Raw genomic sequence first — 16,404 nt, 5'->3', positions numbered from 1 at the left:
ACATGTCAGGTATCAAGCAATTTTATTTAAATAAATATTGTTTAATCGTCATTCTTTTGTACTTCCTTATACAGTAAATGCAACTGATGCCCTGAAGTTCATTGTTAATGCTTCTTTTTCTTAACTTTAGGTCCAGAAGACTGCACAATATAGTGGTTGTGAGCTGAGGTCTGTACCATCAGAGCTACCAGAAGAAATTGAGGAACTTTTTCTTAACAACAATCTTATTGAGTTAATGACATGTGTGTTTTCTAAAACTTCTCAACTGCACACTCTTAATCTTGGAAACAACCTCCTTTATACACACTACAAGAAGACCGCTCAGGCATTGAGTGCTCTGACATCTTTAAGAAACCTAGATGTTTCTGGGAATGTGTTGACTGAAGACATGGCAGCACTGTTTGTCCAGAATCTCACTAACTTGGAGGTCCTGTCTCTCTCCCACAATATTCTCATGAGGCTTGATGAATCAATCTTCAGCAAGCTGCACAGCCTACGTGAATTGAACTTAGAGAGGAATCTTCTATATGAGATTGAAGAAGATGCTTTTCGTGGCTTGGCCAAACTCCAAGTACTCAACATAGCTTTTAATCAGCTTCCGTGCATTGTAGACTTTCATCTCACCTCAGTGGTTCATCTTAATTTGAGTCATAATGTCATTGAATGGTTTCTTTCATCCCAAAATCAAGAAGAGGCTTTCCAACTGGAAACATTGGATTTATCAGTCAACCGACTCCTTTTCTTCCCACTATTGCCATATCATAGCCACATTAAGAATTTGCTGTTATCTGGAAACCAAGTGGCATTTCATGAAACTACAGGAAATGGCAGCTCTTCCAAATCCTCCAGCATGCTGCAGTTTGTCTTTTTGAATGGGACTGTTATTAATATTTCTTCCACGTATCTGTGGGAGGAGACTCTTCAAAGAGACATCTCGTCTTTGAACATTCTAGACATGACCTACAATTGCTTGACTCATCTGCCAAAGGGTTTCATAAAGAAAATGACAGCCTTGACAGGGCTACTTTTAGGACATAACACTTTAGAATCACTGGACTTCATGCCTTCAGAAATCCCAGTTTCACTTCAGGATTTAGATTTGAGTGACAATGAACTTTCAAATCTTAAGCAAAGTTTTCCTGATTTGCCTCCCCATCTTCAGGTTTTCAACCTGAGTTTGAATGGGCTACAACATTTCCCTCGCCAGATATTTTCAGGATTGTCCAAAATCAAATTAGTGGACTTGAGTTTCAACCATCTTGGAATCTGCTCTTTCCATGATAAGAACTCCACCAACTGTGTGGCATGGAATGACATTAACTCTCTTCAGTTTCTTTATCTAAGAGGCTGCGATCTTAAAGAGATTCCCACAAATTCATTTTCTGGGTCTCCTATTGCCCATCTCGAACTCTCAGATAATCAAGGGATCCTCCTGCCAAAGTCCTCTTTACAAGGGCTTACTCGGACTCTAGTCTATTTAGGCCTCAGGAACACTAGTTTTACAGATGTTGATTTCTCTATGTTCCAAAAACTGAAATTTCTGGATATTTCAGCAAATTGGTTGACCAAAATCCCCAACTCTGCCTTGCGGCTTGACCTAAGCCAGCTGAATTTGAGAGACAACAAGTTAACAGCCATCGATTTGACACAGACCAAGGGGTTGAGCAGGAAAGTGAATGCTATTTTGCTTGGGGGAAATCCATTCAACTGCTGTAGTCTAGACTGGTGGCACTTCCTCCAAAGACAAAATTCAACATGCATTTTAGATAGGACTGATGTAAAGTGCATTCATTCAACGCTGAACCAAGGAGACATTCACATGGATTTGTTCCTCAGTAGTCTCTGCAACAAAAGGGATGGAGAATCTATCTGGTTATATGTCCTGCTGTTCTTGCCCATTTGTCTTACCTTTGTCTGTGCCGGTGTGGTGTTTATTCTGTCATTTAATCCAAGGCTGTTACCTCGGTTTATTAAGAGAAGATGCAGGAGTTCTGTACCTTACTAGCGTTAAATTATTTTAGGTATACAAATTGCAATTGCAAACAGAATATTTCAGAATTGGATGGATGACAAAATACACACATATAACATCCCAGCATCTTAAAATTATTTATTGATAATGTGACTAAAAAGTTGTCCAGGATTTTGACAATCCGGAAGGCTAATCTTTGATGTAGTTTGTATTGACCAATGACAGTAGTGATGTGTGAGTTTTCTGATTGGCTATTGTTGTACAAATCTTTACAAGCAGCCAGTGTTTAGGCACCTGGGTGATGTGTAGTATGTGAGAAAGAAGAATGTGAAGCCAAAAGAAAATAAGTGGACTTTCAGCCATTGTATGCCCAAACTCTCAAGTGTCCTGTATAATTCTGGATATACTGTAAGGATACCCTAAATAACACAATTTCGAAATTAGATTTTTTTCTGTCACGAGGTATAGCAACCTTAATTGGATTTCACTAAGTTTTTTATCTTTCTGTCTTCCAACAAGAAATGCGATATATCTGCGAATATGGAATAGAAAATATTTTCTGCATTTTGTATATTTTTACCGCTGTTTCAGTGTATATGAGAAATAAATGTTTACAAAAATGTATTTTCATTGTGACTTCTAGTATATGGTGATAATTATGTTTGTTCAGTTTATATTATTTTAATTGACAATATGGTAAATATTCATATAACAAAATTGTAAGTGCATCAGATCTGGAAAAAAAAGTCTAAGATAAAGAAACACTTATGTGGCACAGCTACGGAAATTAAAACTGTTGTTTCTCACCCACGTTGCCCCATGAATAATGCGTAAAAGCACTGAGCAAAGCTTTACCACAAGACAAATGGAGAAGTAAAAAAGGAAAAGCAAATGAACACTGACAGCATATTCACATGTACAAAAGCCTTGTTTTGGAAATTGCTCAAAAGCTTCACTTATGTGACCACATACTGCACGACAGGCGGCTCACTACAATGAAGTAATGCAGAGAATGGATGCGAACACTGGTGTGTAGAAAAAGCACTTTAATTGGTACATGAAAAAGTTCCTTATGTTTATAACAATAATTCTTCACATTTATATAACATTTTTCTCACTACTCAAAGTGCTTTTAATTCATAGCCACTTCAACCACCACTAATGTATAACACTCACCAGTATGATGAAACAGCAGCTGTTTTGCACCAGCACAAGTGGTGAGTGAGATAGGGGATGATTAGGGGGGCAGAATGATTAGGCCATGGAGGGCAATTTAGCCTGAACACTGCGGTACACCCTGCTCTTTACAGAGGATACCCAGATATCTTTTACAACCACAGAGACTCAGGACCTCTCATTCATAGGACATCACTATTTTTACAGCACGTGTGTTTCCTCACTACTGCACTTGGGATCCACACTCAGACCACAGAGTGAGCGCCCCCTGCTGGCCTCACCAACAACCCAAGTTTTTGCTGGTTGGTTTCCCATCCAAGTACTGCCTAGGCCAGAACATGCTTAGTTTCAGGTGGATGAGCTCTTCTGAAGTGCATGTGGTATGGCTGCTCTTACAGTTTTTCTCAATTGCTTTGATGCAGTTCTAACATCAGGAACATCATTCTTGTTACTCTTAACACAATTCTCAAATCAGTAGCACATTTCCCAGCCACATTAGCATTTCTCATTGTGTTTGTACAAACAGCCTTTGTGTCTACACACATTTCACTACTAAAGACGTTTTGTCACTGTGTTGCTGAATTTCTCATCTGACTCTGACAACTCATCAAAACAGTTTGTACTTTTGTCAGTCAGAAATCCACATCTCTCACTCACCTCAATATTGTCCAGCATTGCATTAGTGTTTTCAATCAAATGTCTTTAAACATTTTTAAAATATGTATGAAAGAGAAAAGCCAATAACATACTGCCACTGTTAGTAGTACTGTAAATTGCCCTTCAATTGAAAGCAAATAGAAACACATGATCTCAGAAGATGTTTAGTTGAAACAAATAAAAACAGCTGCTCTCAGTCTTGTATCACAGGTGCATGTCATCGCACTGCAGTACTTGCACACTTGCAGATATGATGCTCGTGTTTCACCCAGTCAGTAGTGCTGAAAATGGAGCAGGAAGAAGGTGTCATGCAGGTACAAGAACCCGGATGTGTGAGAGGACATAATGACCGAATGCGTGGTATGGCAAGGAGGACAGGAGCACACACAGGACAACAGGTAGGTGTACAGGAAGAGGAGTGAATCAATACCATAGGGTGTCCAATGAAATAAGGGCAAAAACTGTGGACCATGTTATCAACCATGGCCTAAGTTTGGCTGAAGCTGGTTGACGGGTGCAGCCTCAGGTGCCATGGTCTACAGTGGCTTCTGTAATATGGACATTCAGGAATGAGAAAAGGTATCTGATCCCACATTTACTGTATTTCTGTATCATATGCAACATTAAATTTCTGCAGTTTACTGTAAATAGTAGAACCTTTGGCCTCTGCATAACAATAGGTAAATTGATGACCTTTGTATTGTCAGAATACTATCACTGTCTCATTGTGGTGGGAGAAGGCAACTTTTGACACACAAGCAGCAGATGGCAATTGTGGCCATGGTGAGAGTGAGCAATGCCATTAGGCTTAAAGAGATCCGGCGAACTGTTCTGGAGAACAATGACATTTTTCACAACATTGGCTCTGTCAGTCTCTCTACCTTAGACATGGTCCTGAAAAGACATGGTGTCTCTACGAAACAGCTGTACCAGGTTCCATTTGAATGGAATATTGAGAGTTTAAAAGAGCTTAGACACCTGTACGTATGTACAAGTAAGGATATAGAGATGTTTTCCCCTTTTTTCTCAGCTACACTACGTCAAACACGTGTAATGTGAACACTCTTTTTGGATTTTACAGAGAATACTTGAGTTGGAGGGTGATGAGACACCACACAATTATTAGTATCTCAATGAAGTAGGATTTGACTTACTGCTGCTTTGCAGTAAGGAGATTGTGGGTTTGCTTCCTGGGTCCTCCCTGTGTGGAGAGAGCTTTGCGTAGTGAGAAAAGTGCTATATAAATGTAAATAATTACTAATGGTAGTTTTATTAAAGTAAGGATCCGTGGCTGGAGCTTCATAGGTCAGGGGGCCACAGAAGGATGTGCTTGGTCAGCGTGGGTGTGCTGCTATTGCTGAGCATGGGGTAATTCAGCATGCTGCAGCCATTGGGCCCTGCAGCACAGACCGGTTTTTTCAGTTCTTAGATAGGCTCTACAATGCCCTCAATCCCGAAAAAGAAAGGGTGATTGAGAGAGCCAACATGCCACTTCATGGGTTAATTTGGGACAATGTATTTTTTCACCACTCCAACTTTTTAAGGAAATGGTGGTGAAACCCACCAACAAATGATGATGGTGTTGCAGCCGCCATATTCACCTTTCCTCAACCCAATTGATGAATTCTTCTCTGCTTGGAGGTGGAAGGTGTAATATTGACAGCCTCATAATCAGATATCTGTACTGGAAGCAATGGATGCTGGCTGTGAGGATGTCATACCCGAGGCTTGTCGAGGCTGGGTGCGGCCTGTAAAAAGATTTTACCCTCTGTGTCTCATAAGGGAAGACATCAGGCGTGATGTGGACACAATCTTCTTCTTCCTCTTCTTCTTTTTGTTGTTCCAGTTAGGGGGTGCCACAGCGGATCATCTTCTTCCATATCTTCCTGTCCTCTTCATCTTTCTCTGTTAAACCCATCACCTGCATGTCCTCTCTCGCCACATCCATCTTTTCCTCTTGCCTGGCAGCTCTATCCTTAGCTTCATTTTCCCAATATACCCACAATGATGTGACCTAATAGAGAGGAGATACAGGATGTTCCTTACATTTCATAATTTATACTTTATAGTAATTTTAGATTTATATATATATATATATATATATATATATATATACTGCAAAAAGAATTAAAGGAACACTTTTTAATCAGAGGATGAAATCCTTGGACCCATTGTCAGACCCTATGCTGGTACAGTGGCTCCTGGTGCACGACAATTCCTGGCCTCATGTGGTGAGAGTATGCAGGCAGTTCCTGGAGGATGAAGGAATTGATACCATTGACTGGCCACCACACTTTCCTGACCTAAATCCAACAGAACACCTCTGGGACATTATGTTTTGGTCCATCCAATGCCACCAGGTTGCACCTCAGACTGTCCAGGAGCTCAGTGATGCCCTGGTCCAGATCTGGGAGGAGATCCCCACAACACCATCTGTCATCTCATTAGAAGCATGCACCGATGTTGTCAGGCATGTATACAAGAACACAGGGGCCATACAAAGTGCTGTGTACAATTTTGAGTTGCTGCAATTAACTTTTGGCAAAATTTTGGCCTGCCACATAATTTTTTCACTCTGATTTTTGGGGCGTCTTTGAATTCAGGGCTCTGTAGGTTGATCATTTTCATTTCCATCAAACGATGTGGCATCCTTTCGTTCCTAACACATTACCCAGTCTATATCAGTATGATATCCAGGAGGATTTCTTTTTCCCATTGAGATCAGATGGGTTTTCAAAGTGTTCCTTTAATTTTTTTGAGCAGTTTATATATATATGTAGTATGACTTTACTGTACTATACAGTAGTTGGTGCTATGTTCTAAGTTTGTAAATTTCTTTATCTGTTTTCTTATCCTTACAGTTCCATGTGTTTCATTTTGCTTTTCTAAGTTTAAGCATTAAATAACGTTTCAAAAAAATCCTTCACATTTCATTTTTGTGGTTGAACATTTTTTTACTCTACATTAGGCCTACACTTTTTTTGCAGTACTCTTTTCAAAGACAGTAACGTTGTGATAAAAGTATAAAAACATTTGGTGTCTAAATCTTAAAACAACGGTGAAAGGTTTTTAATTGCTGGTCACAGAGCTGGAGTTATTGACACATTTAAAAAAAGGTTTTGATTATTTTAGTGTCTTTTGTATACGTGAGTCTGTTTTATGAGAAATGCCTGAACTGTTTTGAGAACTGCATTAAGAGTGGTAAGAATGAAGTCCCTGATTTGAGAATTGCACCAAAGCGACTGAGAAAATGACACCTACTTCTGAGTTTACCCATTTATATGTAGGCTACAATGTGTATTATATTAATTGTGCAAAAAAACTCTCATTATTATAGGAAACTGTTTTGGAGGAAAACACTCCCTGCTACTTGCTTGTGTATTGGGCTACACTATTTAAGAAAAGAAACTGGTGGAGAGATTACAAGAATTAAAAACTAATGGAAATATGGAAGAAAAATAAGAATAAAGCAAAACAATCAATTCTTTTCTATTTATTTAGTTTTTCTTATTGAAAAAAAAAATCTTGGTAAGACACTTCTAACTTTCTGTTTTATTACAAGAATTTCTAATTTAACTCACAGTGAAGAATTTGATGTTCACTACAATGGATAGGAACCATTCAGTCAGGCTTACCAATTCACACTCTACTCTGGGTTTCTCACTTTTTGTCCCCCAAAAGAGTTACAGGTCAATTCAATTTTGAAAGTCCCTTCCGTAAGCAGTAAATGCAGTGGTGCCCTCAGGAATGGCACACTGTTTGTAGGGAAGTGCACTCTGTCTTTTTACCATCATTTTCTCTGCGTTTGGAGGATGACAAGTTTGAAGGCACATCTGTAATCAAGTGTGTGTGTGTTCTGTTGGGCGAAGCAGCAGGCGTCACACTTGCATGGCAAAGGTCTCTCTTGTGTGTCCTCTGTCATACTTATACGTATATAATATCTGTATTTTATTACCTTCAAGAGAGTGAGGATGGAGATTGAGAGTTGACATGATTGCAGTGTTTGAAATTATGGGCAACACTTTAGGTACTGCAAAAATGCATCTATTAGTAATTTAGTCTTATGTAACAAGACCTTCACAAAGGCTTATTTTGGTGTTAATAACACTTACAGAGCAGCAGCCGAGTGGTTATTCATTAGGGTAATGTGGCCTACTAAAATAACTTCACAGTGGAATGGTTAAAGATGCTTTAGGTGAGACATATTTCTCTTGATGTTGCATACTTAACTATAAGACCTGTGAATCATTTATGTTCATAAATAGTTTTACCAGCATTTCAAGTGCCACACTGCACAGATGAATAAACATTTTACTGATGTTTTATAACCGTAATTAAGGCCAAAAGAAGCCTTTGTTAAGGTCTTGTTAATGAATGATAAATGCATTTTTTGCAGAACCTAAACTAAAGTCCCCTCCTCAAACCACCACCTTATCATGGTAAAGGGGTTTGCGTGTCCCAATGATTCTAAGAGCTCTGTTGTCCGGGGCTTTATGACCCTGGTAGGGCCATCCAAGGAAAACTGGTCCTAGGTGAGGGATGAGACAAAGAGTGGTTCAATAGACCTTCTGTGATGAGTAAAAAATTTGGACGCCGTTTTCCTGGACGCAGGCCCCCTCTGGAGCCAGGCCTGGAGGTGGGGCTCGATGGAGAGCGCCTGGTGGCCGGGCTTGCACCCATGGGGCTTGGCCGGGCACAGCCCAAAGAGGCAACTTGGGTCCCCCTTCCCATGGGCACACCACCAAGGAGGTCAGGTCCAGTGTGAGTTGAGTGGTGGCCGAAGGCGGGGACCTTGGTGGTCCAATCCTCGGCTACAGAAGCTGGCTCTTCGGACATGGAATGTCACCTCTCTGAAGGGGAAGGAACCTGAGCTAGTGCGCGAGGTCGAGAGATTCCAGCTAGACATAGTCAGGCTCATCTCAACGCATTGCTTGGACTCTGGAACCAATCTTCTTGAGAGGGGCTGGACTCTCTACTACTCTGGAGTTGCCCCCAGTGAGAGGCGCCGAGCAGGTGTGGGCATACTTATTGCTCCCCGACTTGCAGCCTGTTCATTGGGGTTTACCCCGGTGGACGAGAGGGCAGCGTCCCTCTGTCTTCAGGTGGGGGGACGGGTCCTAACTGTTGTTTGTGCGTATGCGCCGAACAGCAGTTTGGCGTATCCACCCTTTTTGGAGTCTCTGGAGGGAGTGCTAGAGGGCATACCTTCTGGGGACTCCCTCGTACTGCTGGGAGACTTCAATGCTCACATGGGCAATGACAGTGAGACCTGGAAGGGCATGATTGGGAGGAATGGCCCCCCGATCTAAACCCGAGTGGTGTTTTCTTATTGGACTTCTGTGCTCGTCACGGAGTGTCCATAACGAACACCATGTTCAAGCATAGGGGTGTTCATATGTGCACTTGGCACCAGGATGCCCTAGGCCTCAGTTCGATGATCGACTTTGTGGTCGTGTCGTCAGACTTGCGGCCACATGTCTTGGACACTCAGGTGAAGAGAGGGGAGGAGTTGTCAACTGATCACCACCTGGTGGTGAGTTGGCTTCGATGCTGGGGGAAGATGCTGGTCAGGCCCGGTAGGCCCATACATGTTGTGAGGGTCTGCTGGGAACGTCTGGGACAGTCCCCTGTCAGAAGTAGCTTCAACTCCCACCTTCGGCAAACACTTCTAATGTGAACACTCTTTTTGGATTTTACAGAGAATACTTGACTTGGAGGGTGATGAGACACCACACAATTATTAGTATCTCAATGAAGTAGGATTTGACTTACTGCTGCTTTGCAGTAAGGAGATTGTGGGTTTGCTTCCTGGGTCCTCCCTGTGTGGAGAGAGCTTTGCGTAGTGAGAAAAGTGTTATATAAGTCCCTGGAGGGGGTCTTCTTCCCCCCAGCACTTCCTGGTGTGGTGGAAGTGCTGAGGTCCAGGGCTCTTCAGGCACCGGGGTGCCCCCTGGCGGTGACCATGGGCCCCTACAGGGTTGAGCTTCCATGGTCCCCCGTGCAACCAGGGCCGTCGCCTCGTCGTGTTCTGGAGAAGGCGCAAGCCCTCCTCCGGTCCTCCTAGGCGTCCTGGCTGGATACCACCCCCAGCCGTCCGCCTAGATAGATAGATAGATAGATAGATAGATAGATAGATAGATAGATAGATAGATAGATAGAATTTGTTCCCAAGTTAGTACTCAAATTCTGGACAGCCATCATAAGCTGATGTGAATGTTAATACCAAAGAAATTTTCCTTTGCCCTTTATTTTGAAATCTAAGATTTCTCCCAAACACAACCTAAACTTTAATAGCACTACACAGACAAAGTCCACACATATTGGTGAAGATTCCAACATACATTTATCAGTGGAGTTATCATATCTTATCTTGCTGTTAAAGTATAAGTCCTCTCAGTCTGCTGCTGCACTCCAACTAATGACAGTTTTATTTGACAGAATTTTTTTTTCATATTTTTTACACTGCCTTTTCCTACAGTTGGAGGAGATACATTATTAACAACAACAACAACAACATTTATTTATATAGCACATTTTCATACAAACAGTAGCTCAAAGTGCTTTACATAATAAAGAATAGAAAAATAAAAGACACAATAAGAAAACAAAATAAATCAACATTAATTAACATCGAATAAGAGTAAGGTTCAATGGCCAGGGGACAGAAAAACAAAAACTCCAGACGGCTGGAGAAAAAATAAAATCTGTAGGGATTCCAGACCATGAGACCGCCCAGTCCCCTCTGGGCATTCTACCTAACATAAATGAAACAGTCCTCTTTGGATTTAGGATTCTCACGGAAGGACTTGATGATGATGGTCACGTAGACTTCTGCCTTTTAATCCATCCATCATTGTTGGAGCATCATGAAGCTTTGAGTAGGTGGAGGTGGCGCAGGCCACCACCACAAAGAAACCGGAAAAAGAAACAGAAAGAGAGTAGGGGTCAGTACGATTTTAGAGCCACCATGAATAGTTATTATAAAGAATTGAACATACAGAGTATCAGGATTAAGTTAAATTACGATTAAAATGAAGTTATAAAAGGCCATGTTAAAGTAATGTGTTTTCAGCAGTGTTTTAAAGTGCTCTACTGTATCAGCCTGGCGAATTCCTATTGGCAGGCTATTCCAGATTTTAGGTGCATAGCAGCAGAAGGGCACCTCACCACTTCTTTTAAGTTTTGTTCTTGGAATTCTAAGGAGACACTCATTTGAGGATCTGAGATTACGATTTGGAATATAAGGTGTCAGACATTCCGATATATAAGATGGGGAGATTATTTAAGGCTTTATAAACCATAAGCAGAATTTTAAAGTCAATCCTGAATGACACAGGTAACCAGTGTAGTGACATCAAAACTGGAGAAATGTGTTCGATTTTCTTTTCCTAGTTAGGATTCTAGCAGCTGCATTCTGCACTAGTTGCAAACGATTTATATCTTTTTGGGTAGTCCTGAGAGGAGTGCGTTACAGTAATCTAGTCGACTGAAAACAAAGCGTGAACTAATTTCTCAGCATCTTTCAGTGATATAAGAGGTCTAACTTTACTTATGTTTCTTAAGTGAAAAATGCTGTCCTAATGATCTGATTAATATGTGATTTAAAATTCAGATTACAGTCAACAATCACCCCTAAGCTTTTTACCTCCGTCTTGACTTTTAATCCTAATGTATCCAGTTTATTTCTAATAGCCTCATTGTATCCATTATTGCTGATCACTAAAATTTCAGTTTTCTTTATTTAACTTGAGAAAATTACTATTCATCCATTCTGAGATACAAGTCAGACATTGTGTTAGTGAATCAATAGAATCGGTGTCATCAGGTGCTATTGATAAGTACAGCTGTGTGTCATCAGCATAGCTGTGGTAGCTCACGTTGTGCCCTGAGATAATCTGACCTAACGGAAGCATGTAGATTGAGAATAACAGCGGACCCAGGATAGAGCCTTGTGGAACACCATATTGGATATCATGTGTCTTGAGTTGTAATTCCCACAACTAACAAAAATTTTCTCCCTGTCAGGTAGGATTCAAACCAATTTAAGACACTGCCAGAGAGGCCCACCCATTGACTAAGGCGATTTCTAAGAATGTTGTGATCAATGGTGTCAAATGCAGCACTCAGATCTAAGAGGATGAGAACAGATAAATGGCCTCTGTCTGCATTTACGCAAGTCATTTACTACTTTAACGAGTGCAGTTTCTGTGCTGTGATTTGTTCTAAAACCGACTGAAATTTATCAAGAATAGCATGTTTATTTAGGTGGTCATTTAACTGCATAATGACTGCCTTCTCCAGAACTTTACTTAAGAAGGCAGGTTAGAGATGGGTCTAAAATTTTCAAGAGCTGAGGGTCAAGATTATGTTTCTTAAGTAGGGGTTTAACTACAGCAGTCTTAAGACAGTCTGGGAAGACCCCCGTATCTAATGACGAATTTACTATGTCCAGAACATTATCAATTAGCACGCCTGATACTTCTTTGAAAAACCTTGTTGGTATCGGGTCAAGGACGCAGGTGGAGGGTTTTAATTGAGAGATTATTTTTTGTAAATCAGGTAAATCTATCCTAGTGAAAGAGTTTAATTTGTTTATAACAGGATGCTGGGGTTTAGGAGGATCCTTAGTGTTGGGGGATATACTATGTTATTTCTAATATCATTAATTTTTGATTGAAAATACAGCGATAGCCTCACAGGTTTCACTGGAAGCACTTAGGAGGCATTCCTTTGAGTTACCTGGTTTAGTAGGCGATCAATTGTAGAAAATAAGACTCTGGGATTACTAGCATTGTTATTTATAATCTTGAGAAATAGCAGCGTCTCTCAAGACGGACAGTGTTATTGTATTCTGTTATTTTGACTTTTAATATTTCATGGTGGATAGTAAGTTTAGTCTTCCTCCATTGACGCTCAGCTCTACGGCATGTTCTCTTTAAATCAGACACTCTTTGGGTCTTCCATGGTATAACAATGCTAGAAGATTTTTTCACTGTCTTTTCAGGTGCAACTATGTCAACAGCAGCTCTCACTTTAGTATTAAATCTTTCCACCTTACTATTTACATTATCCTCGCTATTATAGCTGGCACTATAAACGGACTGATTGCTTAAAATGTTTGTAAGTTTTAAAGCTGCTGCTGAGTCAAAGAAGCGTTTTTTAACAATATGCTTCTCATGAGTGTTTTTTATCATTATTTCTATATTAAAAAGTAGAAGAAAATGGTCTGATAGACCAATATCAATGATCTGTTTTATATCAACTTTCAGTCCTTTAGTAATCACTAAGTCTAACGTATGACCTGCTTTATGTGTAGGCTGATTTATGAGTTGTCTCAAATCAAAAGAATCCAGGAGGTTCATAAATTCTTTTACTTTTAGATCACACTGATTATCTATATGAAAATTAAAGTCGCCAACTATTAGGAGTGTGTCATAGTTAGTAATTAAAATTGACATTAAGTCAGAGAATTCCTCAAAAAGACACGTTATATTTAGGAGGTCTATACACGGATAGTACTAGAACTTGAGAATCTCCATGATAACAACGGCGAGATACTCAAAGGACTTGAACTTACCAAAACTGACATCTTTACATTTTAATGGCTCGAGTAAATGTTAGCCAATCCGCCCCCTTTTCCCTGGCGGTCTGCACGAGTAAAACTGTAATCCGGAGGCAGATTCGATTAAAACAGCTGCGCATCTGAATTAAGCCATTTCATTTAGTGCAATAAAATCTATTTTTTTATCACTAATAAGATCGTTGATAAAAAACGTTTTGTTAGTTAAAGCTCTAACATTTAATAGTGCCATATTTAATGTTTCGAGGTGCAGAGATGAATACTATGTGCGTTATTGATATTTGGAATAGGAACTAAATTATTTTATTAGCCGCTCTGTGTGTATTTTTGTTTAATCTGTGATCTGTTTTATAGTTTTAATACATTGTTCCTCTAAAATAGTGATTTTAATTAGATTATTGGAGTTTATGCCGTATTTCCTAGATTTTCTACATGCATTGAGATTGCTTATTACAGTATTAATGGTGTGCACTTTAACGGAAGATTCTATTAAACACTTATCATGTCCTGGCACAACAGTATCATTTCGGAAGGGGTTAAGAGCAGAGATAGATAGTCAAGATAAACAAATTACCTTCGATATGTTTTTGGAGAGGACCCGGGCACCGAAACTGTTCGGATGCAGGCCATCACGCTTGAAGAGACGCGGCCTTTCCAAAAAGAAAACCGACGTCTTTCCTCGTGCAGAAACCCTGTAGCCAGTTGTTCAGTCCTAGCAGACGACTCTAACTGCACTGGCCCAGATGAACATTTTCTTTCCTTTGCATTGTGTGCAGTGCTCAAACACTGTAATGTTATATTTTCAACTAATTCATTTAATTTTCAATGGCCCCTGTTGACCCAATGATGGAATCCCTTGGAATACACAGAATAAAAAATAAAAAAGCATTTGTAAAAAGGTCATCAAGCTCAATGTAACCCTGAATTCTTCTGATTCCGTACAAAACGGTTCAGTACAGATGTTTTGTTTATGTCTTCAGATGGTCTGGTGTCCTACACAGTTTGGATCCTTGCCTTGTGATGCTGACTAAGACAAGTGAGCATATAAAATAATGGGTGACTAAATAATACAAGAGAAGCACAAACTGAGATATTTTACTAACAGTTGTAATCTCTAATTCTGATAGTGAGTGTACCAAACCATAGGCTTCACGGCTCTACATTTTGAGTCGTGTCACATCTGCTTATCAAAGTGTTATGCCTTGGGCACCGTAGCTTTGTACCTTTACAGTGTCTACATTCAATAACACTGCTGACAACAGCGAATACATATGAGGCTCTTCTTGTTTCTTGAATTAGTTAACTGGTAGACCCATAACTTTGTGCAGCAGCTTAAAACAACACACACACACAAAGAGCATTTCAAAATTATAGTTGTCCAATATAATACTTTACAAAGGGGTATCCTTGTATATAACCGAAGCTAAGATCCAAACAACAGAAAATTAAGAGTCATTAAAATCAGATTTGAAACCACATATTTAATAACTCTACTGAGGAACGGTGCACCATCTACTCAAAGAGAGAAGGATTAATAGAAAAAGAGGTTCTGAATGAACCTGTTCATGTGAGAAAAAGAGACAGAACAAGCAAGCTTCTACTGAATGTGAGGTCTCCAAGTCCCCACAGACCTGACATACTGTACAGTGTACCCTTCCTTAACTATTTTCGTTTTATTAGATGACAACATTGCATTTCCACAAGCACACTAGGCTTACTTTAACATTATGGATTTATAGTGTAATTATTGTCATGTTGTACAAAGTACAGTAAAACTCTGCTAATCTACGTGCAATATATCTCCACTCTCCAGTGCCTACCTTGAAACTTCATTTAACATAACAAAGAGCTGGGTTTTTCAACCAAATATGAAATAACAGAAGAAACAAAATTGTATGATGAGTATCTGCATTTTTAGCTCACCATTCCTTAATAAAAATGTAACTGGTCAACCTGTCCAGATCCATCCAAATTGGCTGGCCTGTCTTTCCTTTATCTTTCCATTATCTCAGAAATGCAAGTCTTGGAGAAAGATGACATGCTTGTGAAGATTTTTACTCTTGCCTTTTTTCATTATGCTTGTTTATTAACTTATTAAATTGTTTACTTAAAATTATAAGTACCTGCCAAGCCTACCAGGGTAAACTGTTCTTCCTGGTGGCCCAAGGATCAACTGAACCTGAGTGATGAGTTCTAGAATAGATGTGGTCTTTGCTAAAAGTTTGAGTTCTATTGTTAGGGCTGCATTTTTCAATGAATTTTAATATAGCTATAGTCTTATTATGTAAAAGTAATATCAATTGAAAAAGGCCATTTGTTTTTTAGTGATTACTGTAAAGTCATGAAAGCATTTTTCCTATTACAGCCAACAATAACATTAACTGATTAGCTAATCACAGATCAAAAATAAAAGTCATCCAGTTCTGCTCATTGGCTGACCAACAGATGCATCGATAAATAATACCCATGAATACAAATGGCTGTCAAAGTGTAGACGTGCTAACGTCAAAAGATTGAAAAAGTGTCACAGCTTATACACCAGGAGCATCATTCACTTTTAACCAATCAGCTTTAAACTAAATCTCAGGCATCAGAAACGGGGAAGTACATGACAAGGAAATCCCTATTTTTAGAAATAAAAAGACCATTCCTTTCTCATTTATAAAAGTCTGTGGAAAATCCTCAGAGCACACTTAAATTAAAATGGTAAAATACATCTGGAATCCAAAAATCATAAAAGCACTACTGTGCTGAACACAAGAACACTTCTCACTCGCTAGCACATTCACGATGAGCTACCAGGAACTGTGGGAAACACTCATCTTTTTAGGGCTGCATAGCTTTGATGGGCAGGTGGTCCCACTTCTGGAAACGAAAGACACAAAACATAGGCGTTGAGACAAAATCGAATACAAAGAAAAATGCAAATTAACATAAATAAAATTAATACAAACAAAAGAATCAAAAATAAACAAATAAGACATAAAAAAGATCTGAATCCCAGCTGATGGTGAACCTT

The 16,404-nt window shown here is 39.6% G+C and overlaps 1 protein-coding gene across 2 annotated transcripts in view; it reads left to right on the top strand.

The window, feature by feature from the left end:
• The window catches only part of nrros (negative regulator of reactive oxygen species), a 48,300-nt gene extending 45,733 nt beyond the window's left edge, over positions 1 to 2,567 (top strand). For both annotated transcript variants that reach the window (XM_039762324.1, XM_039762317.1), the window contains exon 3: positions 131 to 2,567. In XM_039762324.1, the coding sequence (XP_039618258.1) occupies positions 131 to 2,005 (1,875 nt within the window). In that variant the 3' untranslated portion in view covers positions 2,006 to 2,567. The remainder of the gene's footprint in view (positions 1 to 130) is intronic.
• Positions 2,568 to 16,404: the final 13,837 nt, after the last annotated feature.

This window comes from Polypterus senegalus, chromosome 1, assembly GCF_016835505.1.
Source record: "Polypterus senegalus isolate Bchr_013 chromosome 1, ASM1683550v1, whole genome shotgun sequence".
NCBI classification, from domain to species: Eukaryota; Metazoa; Chordata; class Cladistia; order Polypteriformes; family Polypteridae; genus Polypterus; species Polypterus senegalus.
This window is presented reverse-complemented; position numbering and strand designations above follow the sequence as displayed.